Source organism: Plasmodium knowlesi (assembly GCF_000006355.2).
Source record: "Plasmodium knowlesi strain H genome assembly, chromosome: 13".
In the NCBI taxonomy this organism is placed as follows: Eukaryota; Apicomplexa; class Aconoidasida; order Haemosporida; family Plasmodiidae; genus Plasmodium; species Plasmodium knowlesi.
Window position 1 is genome coordinate 309,986 of NC_011914.2, and position 22,980 is coordinate 332,965.

General features: G+C 37.6%; 4 protein-coding genes across 4 annotated transcripts; 2 read left to right on the forward strand and 2 right to left on the reverse strand.

Annotated features, from left to right (window-relative positions):
- Positions 1 to 201: 201 nt before the first annotated feature.
- PKNH_1306700 (eukaryotic translation initiation factor 5, putative) lies at positions 202 to 1,725 on the reverse strand (the record flags this gene model as incomplete). The annotated part of the gene is made up of 1 exon (XM_002260537.1): positions 202 to 1,725. The coding sequence occupies one exon, from the start codon at positions 1,723 to 1,725 to the stop codon at positions 202 to 204; it is 1,524 nt and encodes a 507-aa protein (XP_002260573.1).
- A 5,761-nt stretch (positions 1,726 to 7,486) lies between these two features.
- Positions 7,487 to 9,580, forward strand: PKNH_1306800 (conserved Plasmodium protein, unknown function; the record flags this gene model as incomplete). The annotated part of the gene is made up of 1 exon (XM_002260538.1): positions 7,487 to 9,580. One exon carries the CDS (start codon positions 7,487 to 7,489, stop codon positions 9,578 to 9,580), a length of 2,094 nt encoding a protein of 697 aa, XP_002260574.1.
- An 842-nt stretch (positions 9,581 to 10,422) lies between these two features.
- Positions 10,423 to 13,192, forward strand: PKNH_1306900 (conserved Plasmodium protein, unknown function; the record flags this gene model as incomplete). The annotated part of the gene is made up of 4 exons (XM_039113496.1): positions 10,423 to 10,524; positions 10,659 to 10,721; positions 10,886 to 11,101; positions 11,231 to 13,192. 4 exons carry the CDS (start codon positions 10,423 to 10,425, stop codon positions 13,190 to 13,192), a joined length of 2,343 nt encoding a protein of 780 aa, XP_038969877.1.
- A 1,000-nt stretch (positions 13,193 to 14,192) lies between these two features.
- Positions 14,193 to 22,075, reverse strand: PKNH_1307000 (conserved Plasmodium protein, unknown function; the record flags this gene model as incomplete). The annotated part of the gene is made up of 3 exons (XM_039113497.1): positions 14,193 to 21,059; positions 21,189 to 21,241; positions 21,409 to 22,075. The coding sequence occupies 3 exons, from the start codon at positions 22,073 to 22,075 to the stop codon at positions 14,193 to 14,195; spliced, it is 7,587 nt and encodes a 2,528-aa protein (XP_038969878.1).
- Between the last annotated feature and the right edge of the window lie 905 nt (positions 22,076 to 22,980).

The following is a 22,980-nucleotide window of genomic DNA, read 5'->3' on the forward strand; positions in this document are numbered from 1 at the left end:
GAGCACAGGGCACAGAGCACAGGGCACAGAGCACAAACGTCTAAAGTGCATCAAACAGGAGGGGAGAAAAGCTCGCGCCGTTACTTGATTAATGAGTTAAAAAAAAAAAAAAAAAAAAAAAAAAAAAAGGACCACTTGGAAATAAGGTATAAATGCTCCTCTTCAAAATTGCCAAAAAAAGACCACCCCTAAACGTTCCATTCAAATAGCATCGATGTCGATTTCCTCCTCATCGCCCGTGTAGTTGATACCATCTTTCGCATCCAAAAATATTTCTTCCTCACACTTTTCACTTTTGGAATCTTCAAACGCCTTATCGTTGTCGTTGGCGACTACGTTGTTGGTGCTACCCCCGTTAGGGGTTTCCCTACTTTTGTCATCATTATTTCGCAAAGACTTAACTTTGTAGCTTGTTAAGTTGCTATTCACGTGGTTACTAACTTGGTTGTCTTCCTCCTCCGACTCATCTTCATCAGATTCATTTTCCTTCAACCAACTAACGAAATGTTTAGCCATACATTTGCATTTATTGTAACACTCCAAGTAGTACTTATTTCTTTCATCAAGGCTTTCAGAGTTGTTACTCTTTTCGAACAAGGCCGTCGCAGAGCTGCTAACATCATACCATTTAATAATATCCTTGCTTTCTAAAATGTCATTGTTGTACAGTACTTGTAAAATATAAGGGTAAATAATAAGCGCGTTCACAGCTACCTTGTTGACATAGTATTCTAACGCGAGAAAAATATCCATAACGGTAACCGAAGTATCGTTAACTTTCTTTATATATTTTATATACTTCTGTAATAACTCTTTGGTTATCTGATTGTCAAACAAAGCAGAGAGGCAAATGAAAATTCTACACTTGGAGTCGAAGCTCTGAGATACCTGCAACACACGAAGTTCCTCACAGAAATCATTTTCACTGATATTTGGGAAGGTAACAAATAGGGTCCTCAACCTATCTATAACTTCTTTAATTTCTACACTGTCAAAATGGAGAGATTCTTTTTCTAATACAAAGTTATCTTCTGTTTTGTTTTTTTTTTTATCTTTTTTTTTTGATTTTTTGTCTTTCTTAACATTTTCACTATTTACTGGATTACTTTTATCTGTGTCTAGAGCATCCGAACTATCATAGTCTCCTCCGGATGGTAGAATTCCATTTCTCGTTTCTTCATTTTTATCCCCCTTCTCCGTTAATCCTCCTTTTTCACCTTTCCCCTTGCCATTTTTCTCCACCTTTTTCTCTTTCGTTTTCTTCTTTTTACTTCCAACGGTACTTATCTGGGGGGGGTTCTTAATCATGTACGTAGCGATTTTGTGGGAATTATTTAGCTCTCCAATATTTCCACATGCGTTACACTTACATATTAGGAAACCCTTCTTAACGATGATATCCGTTTCGGGTAATAAACAGTGAGGACAGAGAACATACATTTCGATGAACTTGTCTAATATATTTACTAAATCGTTTTCCTTGTGTGCACCATTTACAATTGCTTTCTCTTCATTTTCTTCAAATTTTACCATCGTTCCTAATTCGCATCCGAAAAATTTGGTTGGATACATTGGCGGCCTCTTCAACGACCTTGCTATTTCCCCCATGTTCGCAATATTCGTCCTGATGCCATTTCCTCTTCCTTCAATTTTCGATATCAGTCTGGGCATCTTGTACCTGTAGTTTGGATCGTTTCGATCCCGCGGGATGTTAATGTACGACATCTTCGCTTACAGGTGGTGCACTCAAATAATTTATCAAATCCTTCTTCTCGCCTCTACAATTTTTAAATTCAATAAGGTACATGCAAATTGATCAGTTTGGCAACGTCTCTCTGGCCTTGATTAAATTCTTCTCTTTTCCTTCTATTTTTGAAGCGCTTCCAAGTCGGCTATCAGAATGATTCTATTCCCTCACAGATCGTATGTACACAAATGGCAGATGCGTTCGCAAGGATGTACACAAGGAGAGTATCCCTTGGATAGGAACTAACACATACAAATAAGGAAGGGAGGAGGGAAATTAACACATGGGCAAATCGATACATATACACATATGCAGGAATATACACATCAACGAAATGGTGTGTCCTCCTAAAGGTGCGCTCACGTTTGGTACGCACGAGCTTATACATATAAAGGTAAATAATTACTGCAACTTCTCACCACACTTTGTACTACCTAGAGTAAGCGAACAACTAAAATGTATGTGACGAAACAAGGTGTGCTTTGTGCAGGCTTATGTACATGCGCGTAACGGATAAACATCACACAAACACACATAATACAACTCCGATATATTAACTCCAACGGGGGGAAAAACAAAAGAATGGCATTAAGAAGGGAGGGGCACACTATACATGAATATACGGGGTACGCAATTATGCGTAACACAATGGTACGTAGTAGTAATTGTATACTCTGTATTACACTCAGTGAGGGCGTTAAAAATTTTAATTTGCCAACTTAATAAATGGGCATTTTTGCTTCTCTCTGATGCAAATAAATAGGGGCGAAATTTACATGCACGCCGATAACTCAGTCTACTAGCTGATAATGAACGTTTTGCTCTATCCGCGTGGTGCACAGGGCACATAAATTATCACAACATTGCGCATATATAAAAAAAAAAGCATGCGCATTGGGGTTTTCTGCACTGATTTCCCGTGTGTGCAAGAATATGTACGTACACAAGATGCCTGTGTAGGAATAATAGACGGGTCTGCCTTTCTGTTGTTCGAACGATTTTTTTTTTTTTTTTTTTTTTTCCCCTATATCATTGTGTGTTGATATAAATCTGGTGTTGTTCCTCTATTCTAGATGGCGGTACTTCGCCTTTACTTGGTTGCTACTTCCCCTATTAGCACACTGTTTTCTAAGGCGACCAAATGGTTGACCCATTCTATTCGAGCCGTTAAAACCGCTCCGCTTCTGAGACGAGTCTGGTGTGTTGCCTAGCCTGATGTCGCGTACCTTCGAATCACTGTTCATTCATCACTACTGATAAGTATTCGCTCTGTGTAAATTTTTACAAAATATTTGCTCTGCACTATTCGATGAAACAAACGCATACATCTTACTTCAGGGCGCAAAGGATGTGAAAAAATGGAGAGTTCAAATAGGAGTAAAACTACACATGTTCTATATGGACAGGTTTGGCACACAAATAAGAAAGGCGAGTTGGTGCACGAGCAGATTATGATGCGCATATATCTTACACATTAAGGCGTGTAAATCGCTCACTGGGCCTCAAACTATATGTCTTCCTTTATATCCATACAAGGTTTCATTATTTACTGATACACGTAGATACGATTTTACTGACAACAAGAGTGATGATCAATTCTGGATTTATTTTCTCGACAGGCATAATTGAGATATTGATTCCAGGAGGAGAGGGAGGGGGGGGGGAGGATAAACACAAAAGTACGTACCTATTATGTACATGTAGGTTTCTACTTACAGAGGCGCAGAAGGAGTCACCAACAATTTAAATACTTCTAGTATACAAAAAACTAAAACTTTAAAATGCGTTACTGAAGACATTAACAAGATAAAATATTCCAACACATGACATTCTCAAAATTGTTGCACAACAGACGTTTTTTTAAACTTCTATAAATATTGTGTACTTCGTACAGAAAAATATTGTAACTGTGTTCTTTACTCTGTGCATGTATATTTTGTCCTTCTTGGTGAATTTTACCAATACAATGTCGAGGGAGTTGTACTAAATGTGTCATTTGTGGAGTGCCTAAAGGGATTCTTATGCTTCTCTTGTTTTATGTTATTGTCATTCGCATAATTAATGTATTTTGTATAACCCAATTTACTTTCACTGCTGTAAGTCTTCATTGACTTTTCTTTACAGGGGTGTAGATTTGTGTTGTTGTGGAGTTTAATCATGCCGCTGATGCGCTTGCCACGTTTGTAGCGATTAATTTGTTTCCTGTCACCTCGTAGAGTTAAGCCTTCTGTGCACACAAAACATTCACTCTGTGCCAAAAAAAAAAAAAAAAAAAAACAGGACCCTCTCTGCTAGGACAGAGAATATGCTCTATGTTGACGTGGTCGCGGGGATTAAATCTATGTAGATTAAATATCTGGGTAACCCCCTTTTCCAATTAAGACGCAAATAAATTAGCTTTTGAAAAAATAAACGATCCGTATATACATATGTACATGTGTTATACAAATACTTATGCAATCGTAACGCCTTTTCACACTGCGTGGAGAGTATATGTAAGGGTGATATCTCTGTGGTACAGGTATGTTAAGAAGGTTACTATATATATATTTTACGCTGTTACTTTAGGAAGAAATAACGACGCAACTGGAATCCGCTTCGTGTGGTCAATTACACATCGTACGCAGTTCAGTTGATACATACATGTACATCCATATGTATGTTACGTACAGGTATATATTGTACAAAACCCAATGCAACGAAAAAACGATTCCTACGAATCAGGGCTCGAAAATTAAGGTACAGTTAAGCAATGATGATACTCCAACGTGTAACCTCTTTTTTTATCTCTACTTTTTTATACATTTAAATTTCTCTCTATTTGACTTGCATTTAAATTAAACTTTCCTGTGCTAAAAAATATATATATATACTTTTTTTTTTTTTTTTTTCTTTAATATATGTTTGTGTTTTGCTTCAGATGGAAGGTGATTCAACTTAAAATTTTCGTTAATATGTTCGCAAATGACTTTTATACATATTTCTTACAATACGTACATGAAAATTGTACATTTACTTAATAACAAAATTATACATTTAAGTAAGCCTTTCGTAAATATTTACATGTATAAATTGTTAATGCGTTTTTTTTTTTTTTTTTTTTTTTTTTTTACTTTCTGTATGGGCATTTTTTTTTTTTTTTTTTTCATATCTTCAGAGTTTTAAAATTTTAAAATAAAAATTCGACACTGAAGGAACCAGTTCAATATATGCATGAGCATTTCTTCGTGCACATGCATATGGCTTCTTCTACAGGTATGCATGAATGAATGGATCCCATCGTACGTACACGACGAATATGGCACAAAGGTGTATATTGCGAGGGCGTTATATATGTAATTACTCCTTTTAAACTACGAAAATTACATTGCGAAAATTACATTACGAAAATTACGTTACGAAAATTGCGTTACGAAAATTGCGTTTCGAAAATTACGTTGCGAAAATTACGTTGTGAAAATTATGTTGCGAAATTTAAGTTACAAATTGTGTAATTGTTTTTGTACAAGGCGCTGTGCGTGTCATGCGATTAACACGCTCGTCCTTTTTGCTCCACAAAAAAGGGGAAAGAGCGAACGAACACTTCTTTCTTTCTTCCTTTCTTTTTTCTTTCTTTCTTTCTTTCTTTCTTTCCTTCCTTCCTTCTTTCTTTTTTTTTTTTTTTTTTTTTTTTGCCGTTAAAAAGCTCACTGGACTGACTCAATTTAGCAACTCCAAGAGAAAACAAAATTGCCTTCGGTTAGTAGAAAAAATATGTAAAGCGAAATTCCATCATTTTTATAACACCCATAAGGAGTGAATATTTTAGAAATTACTTTGGGGGAGTTCAAAGCTCGCTCTCTCTATATACATATTTATAATGTATATATATATGTTTTTTTTCTCTCTTTGTGGCTGTTACTTTGCCTCACACTTGACACATCGAATGAAATTAAATTTTGAAGTAGAAGTGTTCACAGTTCGGTCGCACATGGGTTATCCCTTAATAATGCATATTTGAGTAGAGAAATATTTACAAAGGTACGTTTTAAGAGTTTTTTTTTTTTTTTTTTTTTTTTTTTTCTGTTTTTCCCCCCATTTTCTTAAACTTTTTAAAAATTGAGCATCCGACTTGAAGGTTCCTAGAAGACGCAATTTTTAACACCAAAACAACCACGAATTTGATGTGGGTGTGTAGTGGAGGTACCTATTAATGCGCTTTTATTTTTTTTTTTGAAGAAGGCATGGTATGGGAGCGGATCTTATAAAAGTTTGGAAAGTCGATAGGGAGAAAAAAATCGCTTCTCCACCGTTGCTTCTCCCCCCTTTTTACACGCAGTTCAGGTGTTTCCCTTTGGACAGACGGGGGGCACAAAAAGGGTAAGCTGTGAATGATGAACGGTGAACTTCTAAATGTGCAAATGCGCGAAGCACGAAGTGGCTGCAAACTTACCAAAGTTACACATGCCCAGTTTTCTCATCTTCGTCTTCCTCCTGGAACATATTAAAGAGGGCCCCTCGAAAACATTTTTAACCTTTACATGGCAAGCAAATTTCTCCTTCGGAAGGATACCCCTCACATTGTGATGGTATTCTTACAATGAATGCGGCTTGGCGTAGAAATGGAGAGAGCATGCCAAATTAATCTTTTGTACCTACTGTATGAACGTAAACAGAGGTATATATATTCCCAGGCAGTGATGCCAGACTTTGGTTTCAGTCACATCCACCACGCCCCTTTTTCCGTTTGTTCCGTATTATCACTGTGTAAGTAAGGATGTGTGGTGAAAATATTTAAAAAAATTGCTACAGCTGGGGGAAAATTAGGATGGTCTCATTGTTCTGCGTCAAACTGAACTTTTCGCTCGCAAAGGAGATTCCAATTTGTGAAAAGAGGGGAAAAAAAAAAAAAAAAAAAATATAGCCTTTATTTTCAATTTTTTACCTGCATTTCTTATTTTTAAAAATTTCGAATTTTCGCTCCCCCCCCCCGGAAGAGTAATGTGAACATGCAAATCACATACGCGGGGAGAGCAAACGTGAACATGTGCATTAATGTATGTGCATACATGCTATCGCAACTGGGTTGCAAAGGAAACGGCTAAGTGCTATTAGCACCAAAGGGAGGCGTTCACACATTCACAGTTATCGCGTGTAACGGCGATCCATTTTTTTTTTTTTTTTTTTTTTTTTTTTCGAATTTGAAAAATGAGAAGAATACTAAAATTACAAACACATATATAAGTATTTTACCACGTGTGCTGCGATGTATACAAGTTCGAATAAGTAAGTTTGTCCCCCCCTTTTTTTTTATTTTTATTTTTTTTTTTTTTAGTATCCTATAGTAAATATGTAATATAAAAATAAACAAAGAATGAAACGATAATCCACTGCTAAAAAAACTGCATCACCAGTCCTTCCCCTCCCAAGTTTGATCATTATTTTATTACGTACACATCCGTGTAATATAATAGTATAACTGTGTATTTTGGCAAACTTCTGGCACGCTTTCGTCGAATCGGTATTACCTCTCTCTTGGTCCGCCCGATCAACCAATCCCGATTGAACAAAACTAAGGCAAACAGTTCGGCCCAGAAACGGCATAACCAGGGAACCACGATACACACTTTTTTCATAGCACCTGTTTTATACGCCTAAGCGGTGAAGCAGATATACGGCAAAACTGCCATAGGGAAAACACACCCGTTACGCATCACCGTCGTCGGTGTTATCTGCCCCCGGTCCCCACTGAGACACAAAATGAAGGAGGAAGAGAAACACATCGTACAGGTGAATGACATCAAGGGCTACTATAAAAAGACATTCACCAATGAGTTGGTGCTTTCACTGCAGAATGAAATAAACATAGAAGACCTCCTATACTCATACAACTACTATTCCAATTTACTAACGGAAGATGATAAATTTGATAATGAAGAGGTGGGGAGTGAGTACCTGAAGAGTGAAGACGAAATGGAGAAGTCACCATCAATCGGTGGAGACAAGAAATATAAAGTAAGGAAAGAAGATTCGGAAGAAGATATGATCAATTATTTTGATCCAACTGTAAGTGAAGAATTGTATGAAGAAAAAATCGAACAAACATTCGAATATTTAGATAATTTTTTAAAAGCATTTTATGTTCCAAATGATATGAACAAGTCAGGTGAAATGGAAATAATAAATGACGTAGTGAAAAATTTAGTAATAGAAAAAATAAATAATGATGAATATAAAATCTTGGACATGCAATGTGAGAAATTCCAGATATATGAAATTACGTTAATTATCATTGCGTACATTATTAGGAATATTTTCAGCTTAAGTTTGGGAAGGAAAATTATTTTCTCCAACGAAAAAATGAACAATCTCTTGTTAAGAGCATTGTATAAGCAAAATATATACATACAAATATTCACTTTGAAAAATTTAAAAAAATATATCATGGAAGATGGAGAATGTTTGCAAGATATCCACTTAAAAATGATTAAAATATGTATCTTCAGTAAATCTCTCTGTTCATTCAATCGTTCCAACGAAATGGTAAAATATTTAATCAAGGAAAATAAATACGTGAGTGAAATTTTCGATTTATATTTTCTAAAAAAACTTAAAAAGTCTTTGGAGCATTCAGACAATGTGCAACGCTTACGACTGCTTGATCTGATTGCAGATTGTGCAAATATAAATAGTCAACAATTTTGCGACATTTTTCAAACGAAGAAGAAGAAAAAAAATGTGACACAGGAGAATGTTGAACAGGACGGAGGTATGTCTTACCAGGGGGAAAAGAAGGAAACGCACATGGGTGATAATGTACCAGACGCTATTACGGATACTTACAATGCTGATATGAATTTTGAAAACTTCACCTACGATAGCGAATACGAAGAAGGGGAATGCACTTATGATGACATATCCTTTGTAAGTAAAAATTTAGTACAGGAAGAAATGAAAAAGCATAATGTACAGTTAAGTCAAATATGCAAAATGATAAAAATTAATATTTACAAATATTTATATATGATATATCAGAAGGAAGATTTACTGTTGAAAATAAATGTACTGGAAATTTTTTCAAAATTTGTGCAAATAAAATATTACAGCGATAGCACTGTGCAAAATAGCCACCTTTTGCACACCATCTTGAAGGATCTACAAAATCCCGACGACGAAGTTCTTCCCGTGAGTATCCTCAACTCCCTCATTTGTTACGCTCAAATAAGTTCATCTCTTCTTCATTTTATAATAAACACACATGACAGTATTCTCATGAAGACTATCATTTATTTTCTGACGAACGATTCTTCCCAGGGTAGTAGTTCCAACGTGGAAAAGTTAATTGTTGGCATAAAAGCTTTTGGCTACTTTTTCTCAATGAAAGAATCTAATGAAGCCCTTGTAAATCTGAACTCGAATGCACACCTGATCGTAATTAATAACATAAGCACACATTCACACACGAATGTTTTAAAGCACGCAATAAACATATGGATAAAAATTTTACCAGCCGAATGTATGGGTGCACAATGGAACAAACAACTCATTCACAGTGTCCTCTTCCAAAAGGTTATCAAAATATTAAAAGAAATAGATGATCAAGAGGTTCAGATAAATACGTATCAATTGCTTCGGGTCATGATCCCGTATAGCATTGTAGATTTTATCATACAAGAACAGTGGCTCATTAGGACACTCCAGAGCAGCTTTGGAAACAACAGCTACGAACTGAAGATGAGTAGATACTATTTTTTTAAAGAACTTTACGAACTTAACAAAATTACCATAACGAATGATGCCTTCGCGGATAACCTCATCAGTAACTTCTTGGAGAAAATGCCTAAGAGGTATTAGCCCCTTCCTGGAGTACCGAATTTTTTAAAATGTACCTTCCAGAAAATGGAAAAAATAAAATATTTTTAACTTTTACTCTCCCATTTTAGTGTACATCTATGCAGATGGAAAAAAAAAAAAAAAACTGAACAGTTAAATATTCGTCAAATGTTATTCCATTTTTGTATCCCCTTAAACTGTCTATTTTTTTTTTTTTTTTTTTTTTTTTTTTATTATTCTCAATCCTACCGCAATTTTTAAACACCCAATTGGGTGAACTCCAACTTGAATTTATAAAGCCAAAAAATTACTCCGCGCAAAATTGCGCCTGTGAAACACTGTGCTGATTGTAGCAAGAGTTGCCATTTAGGGGCTTCGCGCGATTCCTGCATGAAAGTATGCAAAGGGGAAAAGAGACTGTCCCTACGCCCCTACGTGCCTCTACTTTCTGCGCGCGCTACGAATCGAAGTGCTCCTCCAAGGACCACTCAGGGGAAAGCGCCAAAGGGGTGAAGCAGTAAAGTAGCAAAACGGTGAAACGCTACATAACGAAATTCAATCTTCTGATGAACCTATTCACCTTATGCGCGTTTATACATCCCCAGGAGGGACACCACTGCATCTGCGTATGATACACGTACTTGAAAAAAAAAGGTCTATATAATGACTCGTGAACTTATGGGTGTGTCTCACCAGTGCCCCCTCCCGTTCCACTAAAACTACCGATACAGTATCCCCACGCAGAGCTGAAGGAACACCCGTTAATCACCCCAAAAGATTATACGAACCGAGGGAAGGGGAGGAATTCACAAGAATAGCATTTAGCCAAATTGTACAACTGTGCACGATTAAGACGGGTGAAAATGTCCTTGCAGTTCGGTTCCGACAAGATACCTCAGATAAAATGCTTCTACATGATAGAAAAATATAAGAAGAAGCTGCAAAAGTTAAAGCAGCGTAACAGGGTAAGGAATGAGACGGGAGAAAAAAAGTGAAACTGACTGCATTACCCTGGTGAAGACATATAAGGAAGGTGACAAATTAATCAAAAGCGTATGTACCTAAAACGTCGATCACGTGCACTTGTACACTCTCTCAGGAGCTCAGGGCCTCTATGGAGAAAAAGAGGAAAGACATCTATATGGAGAGATATTTCCTTAATGTAGGGGAGGAAATTGCACTCGATTTTATCTTCAAAGGGTAGTGCAATTGATAAAGAGTTCAGACATTGCTAGTCAGGAAATTCTGTGGAATTACTATAATATGTGATGGCATTTGGTATATATATGTGTTATCTCTTGCCCTGTTATATGCTCCCTTTTGTAGAAGGAAAAGGAGCACCTGTACAGCGAACTGGCCAAAGAGAAAGAAAAAATCGAAATCGAACATCTCGAGAAAACCAAGGAACTATACAACAGCTACTTTGCAGATATATTTCTCTACGAACAGGAATATTATCAGTGCATTTATAAAGTCTTTAAAAATTTGCTACTCAAGAAGGAAGAAATTGACGAAAAGGAAAGGCGCGTTCTTAAGTTGCAGGTAAGAGTGCCTATTTGAGGGACATTATAAGAAGATAAAAAGAAAAAAAAAAAATTGTCGAACTTGTGATCTGTTCCTTTTCTCTATCTAGCGACTCACCGTTTTGTGTAATTTTCTCTTGTTTCCAAGGAACATGCCCGGATGACCCTCTCAGACAGGAACGTAAGCCAAAGGGAAAACACACACTTAGACGCAAACGCAAACGCAAACGTAAACGCAAACGCAAACGTAAATGAAAAGGAAAACGCAAAGGCAGATGTGGAAGAAAAAATTGGACGTGTTGAGGGGGCTATGATCAACCATACGGAGGAAAAGAACCATATACAGGGCGACAAACATTTCGACATAGACAATTTATGCGATTTGAACATTAACGAAATTTATCAAAGTATCATACTGGACCAAGGAGAATGTCCACACGATTTAAGTAACGAAGGTGATGAATTCTCTGAGTCCATTATGAGGCACATTCAAACGAACACCAATTCTCACCTCTTCTTGGATGAACAGTACGAATTTGGCAGTGAACAGTGTAGCAGTTTGTCTAGAGGGGAAAAATGTGATAATGTGGAGGAAGGAATAAGAAAAAGTGGAACGTTTAAGAAAGATCCATTTTTGGAGCTCAGTTCAAGTGGAAAAGCGGATGATGCGCACGCGGAAGAATTACGTAACCCACTTGAAGATGAAGATAATTCCGGCTATGATGAGGTGATCCAGAAAAATGTGTCGACTTCTCATGACAAACTGCAACAAAAGGATTGGCATGTGGGAGGGGAAGGAGAAAATGATAAATGCAATGTGCAAGATGTACGTTTTGAGCATGGAATGATAGACTGGGATGACGCAACCGGGGATGCCCACTCCGGTGGAGAAAAAATGGCAACCCATCGTGAAGAAGACAAAGAGAGTATCCTTTCCAAATCGGGAGGAACAGAACAAAGGGAGGAAATGGACGAAAAGGGGGGAATAGAACCGGGTGGGGACATCCATTTTGTTAATCAAAAGGAAGAAATAAAATGCCTCGAAAAAGAGGAAACATATAAGGGTGAAAAAGATGACCCAAAGGAATACCACCCAAGCAATGATGATGCATACATATGTAGTGAACATTTAGAAAGTGCGGAATTTATACCGCCTGAAGAACTGCATGGAGAGAATCGACACATTGCCATGAATGTTAATCCGTTGAACGATCTAGTTAAAGAAGAGGAACGAAATAACGATCTACTGGAAAAGAGAGAGATGGCAAATGGGAAAAAGGATAATGCGGAATTGGACCAAGTGATAGAAAATAACATCGACTTTAATATATCGAGCTACTTTAGTGGAAGCTACGAAGACATCGCTGATTGTGAGGTGGTTGCACTGAACGATGATGGCGCCGATGGTGCTAACGATGAAGATATCCTTTATGATAAGAATGAAGAACCAGAATATGACATGATCGAAGAGCGTGTCTCGCGTTTCGATTTGGAAGAGCTGGGGGACTCCCCTGAGAAGAACCACATAAAAAGAGGGGAAATACCAATTGGGGAAATCTGCACGGTAGGGGATCCCACAAATCAAACTAATCCTAACAGACAAATCGACCATGAACTGTACACGAACCAAATCAGTGGCATAAAAAACGAAGAAAATACCACGAAAGGAAATAACCCCTTATCATCCTTCAAGGAGCACATTAACAACTTCTACAATGAGTATGAACACATGAGAAGGTTCAATGAAGATAAGCACAAAATTCAATCATCCATTTTTAAGACTCTGTATAGTTACCACAATGAGTATTCTATTCCGATAGAGAAGATGCAGACCTTTGAGAATTACGTGGAGGAGATTAGCCAACTGGAGAATTATGAACATATCCTCAGCTTCATCAACGGAGGGGCTGAGGATCAGGTTGATGCGCATTGTGATGATAACCCCAATGGAATTTCTCACGATATAACAAAGGAACCACGGGACACTAGTGTGAACTCCAACTTAGGTCTACATACAGTCAAAGAATTGATAAATTACGTGAGTGCAAGTGCATATACGGGGAATGATAATAAGAAAAGCGGATTCAAGAAAAAGAAACATAAACAATGAAACGACACTTTAATAGGTGTAAAGAGAACGCCCCCTTTTATTGTCTCTCAGTAGACATATTTTGATATGCACATTTTTTCCATATCTACAAACGGGGCGGGAGGAAGTCACCGTTATATGCACATTGCCTGTTTTTAGCCAAGTTATCCTTCCATCCCCTTGAGGAATTGACGCCACGAGGAATGTCCATAAGGCGGGTGAACCTCCAAAAGATGTATCCATCTGCCCCCCCCCCCCCCAAATGTATATTTTGGTACACTGAAAAAGAGTGTTCTTCAGGAGATACGAAAAAGGAAGTTCCCCCCCCTCGTCCTAAAAAAATGGCACACATGAGGGAGCGCCATAATTAAAAAGGAGTATACACATACTTCATAATTTTAGAAGTCATTAATTTAAAAAAGAAAAAAAAGAAAGAAAGAAAGAAAAAAGAACATAGAAAAGAAGAGAGCAAAGTGCAGGAAGAACACATTCATAGGAGCAAAAGGAAAAATTGGGAGAACTAAAAAAGTAAAACCTAAAAATATGAAAACAAATGTTTTTATCACTTAAAAAAGGTGCTACTGCCTGCACGTCTAAATTTTTTTTTTTTTTTTTTTTTTTTTTTTTTTTTTTACGTGGACTCTCTGCTTCAAAATAAAACTTCTGCAGAGGCACGCTAGCGCTATTCATTCGTGCATGCTTCAAATGCCTCATTAAGAATGGCAGTATATTCCATGCCGAATATTGGCACGTTGGATAATAGGGGCACATGTGAATACACAGGTATATATATGCGCATAGACGGTTGGTCTTTTCCTCAAATATATATGATCCTCATTTGTTTCCATCAGCCCCTGACAGTGACTCCTACGATGCGGCTCATTATAGGGGGATATACACAAGGTGGGTACTTGCTTACACACTACCACATCGCAATGTCTTTCCGATTAACGAAGTTTTTCGTGCTTGCTATTCTTTTTCATCTCACCGATAATTGCCACTTCTACTCTTCACCTTGTGCTCATTTCTTTTTGGCCTTGTTCATCATGATGGATTTGTTCAGGAGGGTTTTATCAAGCTGTTCGATTATACTATTCCCTCCACTCCCTGTGGTGCCACGGTCGCGCCCATTGTGCATGCCTTTCATGAATCCTTTTATCCCTACCAGGTTGGCATTCTTGTTCGCACTATTGCTCGCATTATTGCTGGCGCTCCTGTGTACGTTCCTGTTCGCGCTTGGGTCGACGAAACTGGCCTTGCTTCCACCCCTGCCATTAACCTTGTTGGAATTCTTATCCATGTGCGCCTTGGTGTCGGCATCCGGACTTCTCATATACGCAATGTTGCTCTTGTTCTCACTTATAATTCCTTCCCGACCAGAAGGATTCCCCACCTGATCGAAATGTATACCATTTTTATCATAAAATGGGTTCTTTTGCTCGTTTGTGTTTAGAACAAAATTATCTTCGTACAATTCCTGCTTCTTGTTCCTCATGTTACGTGTCATATCATTCCTGTAGCTTGGCGGTGCATTCTGATCCTTGCCGTAGTAGACGTTGCTACTGTTGTTTCGTGTCTTGAAATTATTTTCATTTCCTTCGGTGATGGAATTCGAATTCAATCTTCTACAATTGTCTTCACTTGAGGGGAGGTTATTACCCCTCAGGATGTTACTATCACTGTTGTAACCGTTTTCTGGCATCATCCTCACGTTGGTTTTCTTTTGGAGGGCAGTTTTCAAGGGACGATTCGTAGCGTCGTAACCGCTACGGTTATGTGAGCCAACTCGATATTCGTGGCTGTATTCCTCCTCGTATCCACCACCATCACTTGATTTCCCCAAAGCTTTATATTCATATGAATCATTCATATTTCTACTGTTTAGTGATTTTTCCATGTTGTGATAAAAATCTTCGTTTTCCTTTTCGGCGACACCCTTGCCGTTACCATTGCCGCTACCATTGCCGCTACCGTTTCCGCTATCATTTCTGCTACCATTCCCTCTACCATTTCCGCTACCATTACCACCACCATTACCACCACCATGTCCACCACCATTGCCGTAGTAGTTTTCAGAATTTACGTCATCCAGAAATTCGTTAAAACTGCTCTCCTTTTTCATCGTCTCATTTTCTTCACTATTGTAATTGAGAAAGGCGCCTTGATTGTTTCGATTGTCCCGCATGTCTCTATTATCCGTGTTACCTCCGCTATCCTTCTTTTTTGCGTGATTGGTGATTCTGCTATTTTCCGTCTGCTTGTTCAGTGACGCTTTCATCTTCTTCCCACTTTGCATTAAGTTTGACATGTGGTTTATCGACTGCATGTTTCTGTTCACTAGGTTGTCTATCTGGTTCAGCGGGACTAAATTTTTCCCACTTACATTCCCATTTGTGCTTCTGTTTTTCCTTATGTGCTCGTTCCCTTTCCCTTTTTGAGCGCTCATCCCTCCATCTCCTTTGGGAGGGAATGCCCTCTGTATGTCTTCACCCCCATGTACATGGCCATTAATTCTGTGCAGATTACCATTTATGTTATTTATGTTGCTGTTTATGTGATCCACATCATCGTTAATGGTGCTAATATTTTTGTTAATGGTATCAATACGTTGGACATCTTCCTTGGGTTCTCTGCTCTCTTCATAATCTCCATAATTTTTTTCCCCCGGCTGATGATGGTGATGCTCCTCCGCCATGATGACATTCATGTCTCCTTGCTCATAATCCGTCAGCAGAAAATCTCCATCATATTTACTATTCTGCTTATCTGAGACATTGCCATAGTTACTTTTTACATCTATCAAGTCGGATTCTATTAAATTATTCACGTCTAGTGATGCTAGAATGTTTTCTCCATGGTCTTGGTGTCGGTGCTCCTTGAAATTCATCCTCGAGGTGCTCTTCGAATTTGTGTCATAAGTCAAGTTACTATTTCCCATCTTAATGTTCGTGCTCAGGTTGTTAATGTTATAACTGTTGTGATGGTGGTGTAGTGATATGGGGTGGTGGTTGTCAGGCCTCTCGCTGTGATCACGCCTATCGCGCTCCTCGTAGCCCTCGCTGAAGATGCCTTCCTTCGCGGAGGCGATCTTATTCCCATGTGCAACGTTCGCGTAGGTGCTGGACTGCCTCTCCTCCACCGTCTCTCCGCCTTCTCCTCCGTAACCGTAATTATAATTGCCCTTCACCGCCGCGTTACTGCCGCTTCTCCGATCCTGAGTAGCGTACCTCTGTGTCTCCATCTTTCCAGAGTCCTTCTTATTATGCCTGTTGCTTGGGCCACCAAAGTAGTCCCTATTACCATCAGCGCTGTCCTTGTAATTCTCTACATAGTCATTCGCCAAATCATTCACCACATCGTTCTCCAAATCGTCCGCAACATTGCCAACCATATCGTTGTTGTTCATCACACGGTGATTGTCATTCATGGGGGAATTATCCACTTGATTGAAAGGATCCTTTTCCAAGTTCCTTCTCGATTTGGTACCCGCGTTGACAATCAGGGTGGCGCTACTCGCATGTTTGTTCTTACTTGAGTTGTTCTCCGAATAATGTGCCCCATCGGAGGCTAGAGAATAATCGCCCGTGTTTTTTCTACCATATATCATAGGCGCGTTAATACCTCCTTTCTCATTAATATGACTGTACGAATTGTCCACCTGGGGTACACTACTGTCATACGTATCATCTATCCTATTTGCCCCCCCCGAATTCCCCTCCTTCACTGTTGTATTGACCCTCATATTACTGTTGCTTACCCTCTCGTTTGCATGAAAAGCCTCTGACAATCCTAAATTGTTGCCATTCTTATACTTCAAAAAAGGCTTGTTCTTGAAGTTTTCATTTATCATGCTATCAATATACTGAATGCTATTATTAATTTCTAAATTGTTGTAATTAAAATTGATACTTTTTTTTCTGTTCCTCCTTCGGATTAGATCTAGTCTATTTTTACCAATGACCTTTACCTTAACTTTGTTCTTGGAGTTACTGGCTCTGGACAAATTGGAGCTTAATTTTCTGTTTTCTAAATTTTTGAGTGATATTATTGCCCCCTTTGCATTTTTACTTCGACAGTTCTGTAACTTATTCAACAGGTTAATTTCATTTTCTTTTTCTTTTAATGACTTTTCTTTATTTTTCAATTGTTCATGGAGCAATTTTAACTGCTCTTGTATAAATTCTGTGTCCTTGTCGTGCTTCTCCTTCATCAATAGAAACTGCTTTTTCTCCGCTTCTAGACTGTTTCTATCGATTTGAATGACTGTCTGCTCGTCAATAAGCTCCTTTTCTCTCTTCTGCATCATTTGAAATTGCACTTCCTTTTGCTTTAAACTATTTTTATAATTCACTAACTGATCTTTAACCATTTGTAATTCGTTTTTTTTTTCCTTTAGTTTTTTTTCTCTTCCTTGTAACTTACCACTGTACTGCTTCAAGTCGCTATCAAACTCGTTGAGCTTCTCCTTCTTCTTATGCAATTCATCTTCATTCCTTTTCTGCTCTTTCTCTTTTTCAATGAGATTGATTTCTTTGGTTTTTAAGTCCTTATCATAATTTAACAGTTCTTCTTTGTTCTTTTTAATTTTTTCTAATTGCTCGTCGAATATTTTTCGTGATTCCTCTACCTGCAGCTTGTCATTATGTAGACTTTGTTCTCTCTCATCCAAATCGAATCTTCTCTTTTCCATTTCTTCCTTCTCCTTTTCTATGTTTTCCTTTTCCTTGTTTAAATCTTCCTGTTGTTGTGACAAATTTATTATTCGTATTTTTATGTCGTTTTCTTCCTTCTCTTTGAAGTTTTTATAATTTTTCAGCTCAATTTCTATTTGTTCTTTCTCCACTTGTAGATTTTCCTTTTCCAAATTTAGCTTTTCCTGCTGTACGTACAGTTTGTCTTTCTCTTCCTCAATGTCCAGGTACACCCTTTTTTTGAAATTCTCTAACTCTTCTTGCTCCTTCATTATAAGGTACTTCATCTTGCTTTTCTCCTCGTCTAGAAGTTCGTACTTTTTCTGTATACCCTCTTCGTACTTCTCGCACTTTGAACGAAATTCTTCCTCATAAATTTTTTTCTGTTGCTCGAAGGAGTCTCTATCTTTCATGATTTTTTTTCTCTCATTTGCAATTTCGTTTTTCAGTTTGTTAACTTCCTCATTGTACTTCTTTTCCAACGTTAATTTTTCATTTTCTAAATTTTCTTTGTACTTCTTTTCAACATAATCTTTGAATTTGTCTTTATCCTCTTCCATAGTTTTTACCATGGCTCTCCTTTCATTTTCTACTTCTTCATTCATCCTTTTATTTTCCTTTTCTACATTATCTAGCATAGCATTCTTCGTCCTTTCCATATCTTCCAACATTATCATTTTCATCTTGTCCACATCTGCTACCATGATCATCCTTTCCTTGTTCAATTCTTCCATCATGTAATTTCTTTCGTTCTCCTTTTCCATCTCCAAGTGTTTTTTTTCATTCTCCATTTGATTCAACATTTTGATTCTTTCACTTTCTAATTCCTTTTTGCTTTTGTTAAGCTCCTCGATTAATTCGTTATATTTGTCTATTCTACTTTTCAATTCGTTTTCCTTGATGAGGTTACTTCGCTCATTTCGCCTCAATTCCTCTTCCTTATTTTGTAAATTACTGTATTCACATTCTATCATTTTTTTTTTCTCTTTTTCGAGGGAGTCCAATTCCTTCTTCAACATTTCCAGCTCATTTTTCTCCTTCATGGTTAGCATTTTTTCTTCTTCCAATTCTTTTTTATCATTGCTTAGATTTTTTTCCTTCCTCTCTATACTTTTCCTCTCATTTTCAATTTCCTTCTCCCGCTCTTCCATTTCTTTGATTTTCTTATTAAACAGTCCAAACTTTTCGTCATATTCGTACAGCTTGTTTTTACACTTATTTTCGATGGTAATACATTCGTTCATTTTTTCTAGCAACTCCTTCTGTGCGTTGTCATACTTGTTCTTTATCGAGTTAACATATTTTTCCTTCTCCTCAATTTCGTTTTTCTTCTTATCAATGATTACTTCTTTCTCCTTTATTTGGGAATGTATCTTATCTATTTCTTTTTCCTTTTCTGCTAGCATTTCTACTTTCTTTTCAAAATTGTCTTTCTTTTTTTTAAAAAGGTTTTTTTCCGTTTCGAGCATTTGTCTCCCCTCCTCCATGTGTAGTTGCAGTCGTGCCATTTGCTTGCTCGCCTGACACACACACACAATGTTTTTAATGTCATTTTTTTTTTTTATGTTTTTATCAAATGAAAACAAATCTTCGTAATTACTGATTAGCGGCTGCATTCTGTTCTGTTCATTTGTCACACACACGTTGTAACTTTCGTTCCTTTCATCTTCATATACTTCATTTTTGTTTAAATAATTCTCTCCCTTTTCGTTATTTTGGCTGATCATGCTCATGTGTTTTTTCCTCAGTTCATTCAAGTCGAGGTTTCTCAGGCCTCCCAGTTCGTGATTGATTTTCCCGTTAGGGGCATTACTGGCGCTACGTAACGCTTCACCGTGAGCATCATTCCCGTGCAACGGGTTGCGTTGCGTATCAGCGTTATTTACGTTCACGTGGATAGTGTCATGTGAATTTCCATGGGTAGTGGTCTGTACTGCACCATACCTGGGTTTGACAGCTGGCTCCTTTGCGCCTGCCTCACCTGCAACATTCCTTGAAAAGAGGCCATTATTGTTTCCCTCTTTTAATTGCATATATTTTTCGTAACCTGAAATGGTACCGGACTCCCTCTCATGGTAGTAGGTTACGTTGGCCTGCGTGTCATCAGCGTAGCCTATATAATTGCTAACCCGCTCGACATTATATCTCCCCAGATTCACGTTCGTCGAGTTCGAACGCCTGTGATTCGAATTTTTATAATCCAAGTGCAGACCATTCTTATTGTTGTAAAATGTATTATCCGCATAATTTTTCTTCATACTATTCAATCTTGCATTGGACCTGCTTCTCTCTTCATCGATATTCTTGTTAATGTTCATCAAATTTTCCAGAATTTTTTGCTTTCTACTACTAATGCCACTCTCGTTAGTGACCGCCTTCTGTCTGATGTCGCTGTTGTAGTTATACCTGTTGATAATGTCAGACTCTCTTTCGGCGGAACTTTTCTTTTCGCCTGCGAAATTGTTCTCTTCCCTCGCGGTTCTGTTGCTCATGGTGTGGTTGGCCACTGCATTCATTGCACCGTTCATTGCACCATTCATTGTACCGTTCATCGCACCGTTCAACGCATGATTCAGGAAATTCCCCCTCAAGTCGTTCTTCGATCCAGTGTCGCTATACAACACCCCATGGTTGGGGTACATCTCTCTATGCTCCTTCTTCGTCCTACTGTCTGCCTTTTCTTTCAAGTCCTGAGCATGACTTGGAAACTCCCTTTTGTAGAGATAATTATTTTTATATTTTTCTTGCAGCTCATTTAGCTTATTTGAGTCGTTATAAGCAGACAAATTGTTATTCATCTTTTCTACATCATTATTATATAATATATTCTGGTCTACTTTATTAGAATTACTATGCTTTGGGATTTCCATCCCTCCTGAGGCGTATCTAACATTATTTTTAAATGCAATATCTTGATTTTTATCTAGATGGTCTTTGTACGTTCTGTTACTGTAGGGAAAGTTGAAGTTAGATTCCTTACCCTCTTCATTGTTTCTCTTACTATCTTCATTGTTTCTCCTATTGTCTTCATTTCTGAGAAACATGTTTTTCATTTTTGCTCCTTTCAAATTATCCATATAGTCTCCATCATGTATATTATCTTTGTACATCTCGTAATTATTCATTTCGTCGTCTTCTTTCTTTATATCTTCACAGCTAGCCAAAAATGCATTGTTGTTATCTTTTTCTTTCGCGTCCTGCAGGGTTGGAAGGGAAATTTTCTCCGTGTAACTTCTCGCAATGAAGACTTGCACGGGAAACCGTTCCCACATTATCAGGTACAGTGCCATACCCTTCAACCATTCTTTTCATGTAATTTCACTTACCGCGCCTAAAAATTTGTGAATATTTTCGGAGCCCTGCCTACTCTGGGTGTGCTCTGCAAAAAAAGAGGGAAATCAGAAATGGTATGCGGAACATATGGCAACTCTGAGGAATTTCCCCTATGCATGAAAAGTTCATCAGAACTCTCTGTTCAGACAGTTCCCATGAAAGCGGGAGAGAGAGAAAAAAAAAAAAAAAGAAAACTTTTTTTTAGTTGCCTACTTTTACTAGATCTGTAGAGTGACTCGTACATGTCCAAGTCCACATGCCTATTTTTGCTTATCTCTCCAAGTGCATAAAACTTTCTTTTAGAAGTAACAGCGTCACTAAGGTTCCTGTTGGAGGAACTGTAACTAGGTGCCTTACTATGAAGTTTGCTACGCTCATTTTTAGAGTTATGGTAGTTGTTCCTTTTTGCGTTATCTACTAGAAGGTCACTTCTATTTGTTATATAAGAGTTATTTCTGTCGGACAGTATGCGTTTGATTGCCGACTTGTCATTGCTATTTGACTCATGCCTAATTCTCCCATTCGAATTACTACTTGTTGTGAATAATTTTTTGTACTTATCGATCAAATATGTTCCATTGCGCATAGAGCCCTTCTTAGCACCGTTAACATTTTTGCTACTTACGTATGAATAGTGACTGCTCACTTTTTCTTTATCTGTCTCGTCCTTCTCTTCCACTTCCTCTTCCACTACCTCTTCCGCTACCTCTTCTTCGTTTCCTCCTTCTCTTTCAGTGTCCACCTCCTCTTCCGTTTCTCCCCTTCGCCTTCCCACGCGCTCCTTATCTCTGCTGGCGTAATTTAAAAGGTTATCATTTTTGTACTTATTTTTTATTTTCTCAATAGTTGTGTTACTCCTGCCTATTAAATTTTGCGCCATCCTCGATTATGTTAATTGCCTACACACCACTGCTCCTGCTAAGCGTTTTCATTCTATTTACTGTCTTACTTTGTGAGTTTAAGGGCCGTGATGCGGCCAAATTAGTAATCTTGCGCGTTTAAGAGGGGTGTGGAAAAAAGTAAAAAGAAAAAGTGTGAGGGGGGCGGGAAGAGACGGAGAATGCGAAGAAGATGGCGAAATACGATTCCGTGTCCTATTAACGGTGATCGTTTTTTTCCTTCTTTGGCTTATAACTACGTCATGCTCCTAATATAATACATTTCAACTTGTGAAAATGCAAAAAAAAAAAAAAAAAAAAAAAAAAAAAAAAAAAAAAAGCATAATGGCACGCAAACGAACAAGCGTGCAAAAGGCTAAATCATTTAACCTATCTTAAAAACGTCAAATAACTTTTATGCCTTTTGTTAAAAAAAAAAAAAAAGAAAGGGGGTAAAACTGAAAACAACATTTGCGCACATCAATTATTTTCATTTAAAAAGTTTGTTCAACATGTAAGAGGTGAAAATACGGAAAATTTATGCGAATAAATGTGTTTAAAAAAAAAAAAAAAAAGGTGGAAATGGAAGAGAATAAAAAATGTAGTTGTGTAAATTGCTACGTTAGAACTGACTTTTAACGCATACGCAAACATGTTTGATAGTTATTAACATGCGCGATTTACATTCCTGCCTTTTTAATACTCGTTTTGCATTTTGCGCGCAGTTGTAATTTCTCTTACAAGTTCACAGTTGCACTACCAGTCTCACAGTTCCTACTTGGATTTTTTCACTCCTTACATCGTTGAGCGATTTAAAAGAAAAAACGAAAAAGAGAAGTCTATACGCGTAAAGTAGCGGCGAAGAAAAATCATGCGCATAAGTATCCACCTGTTTCGGTGTATTTTC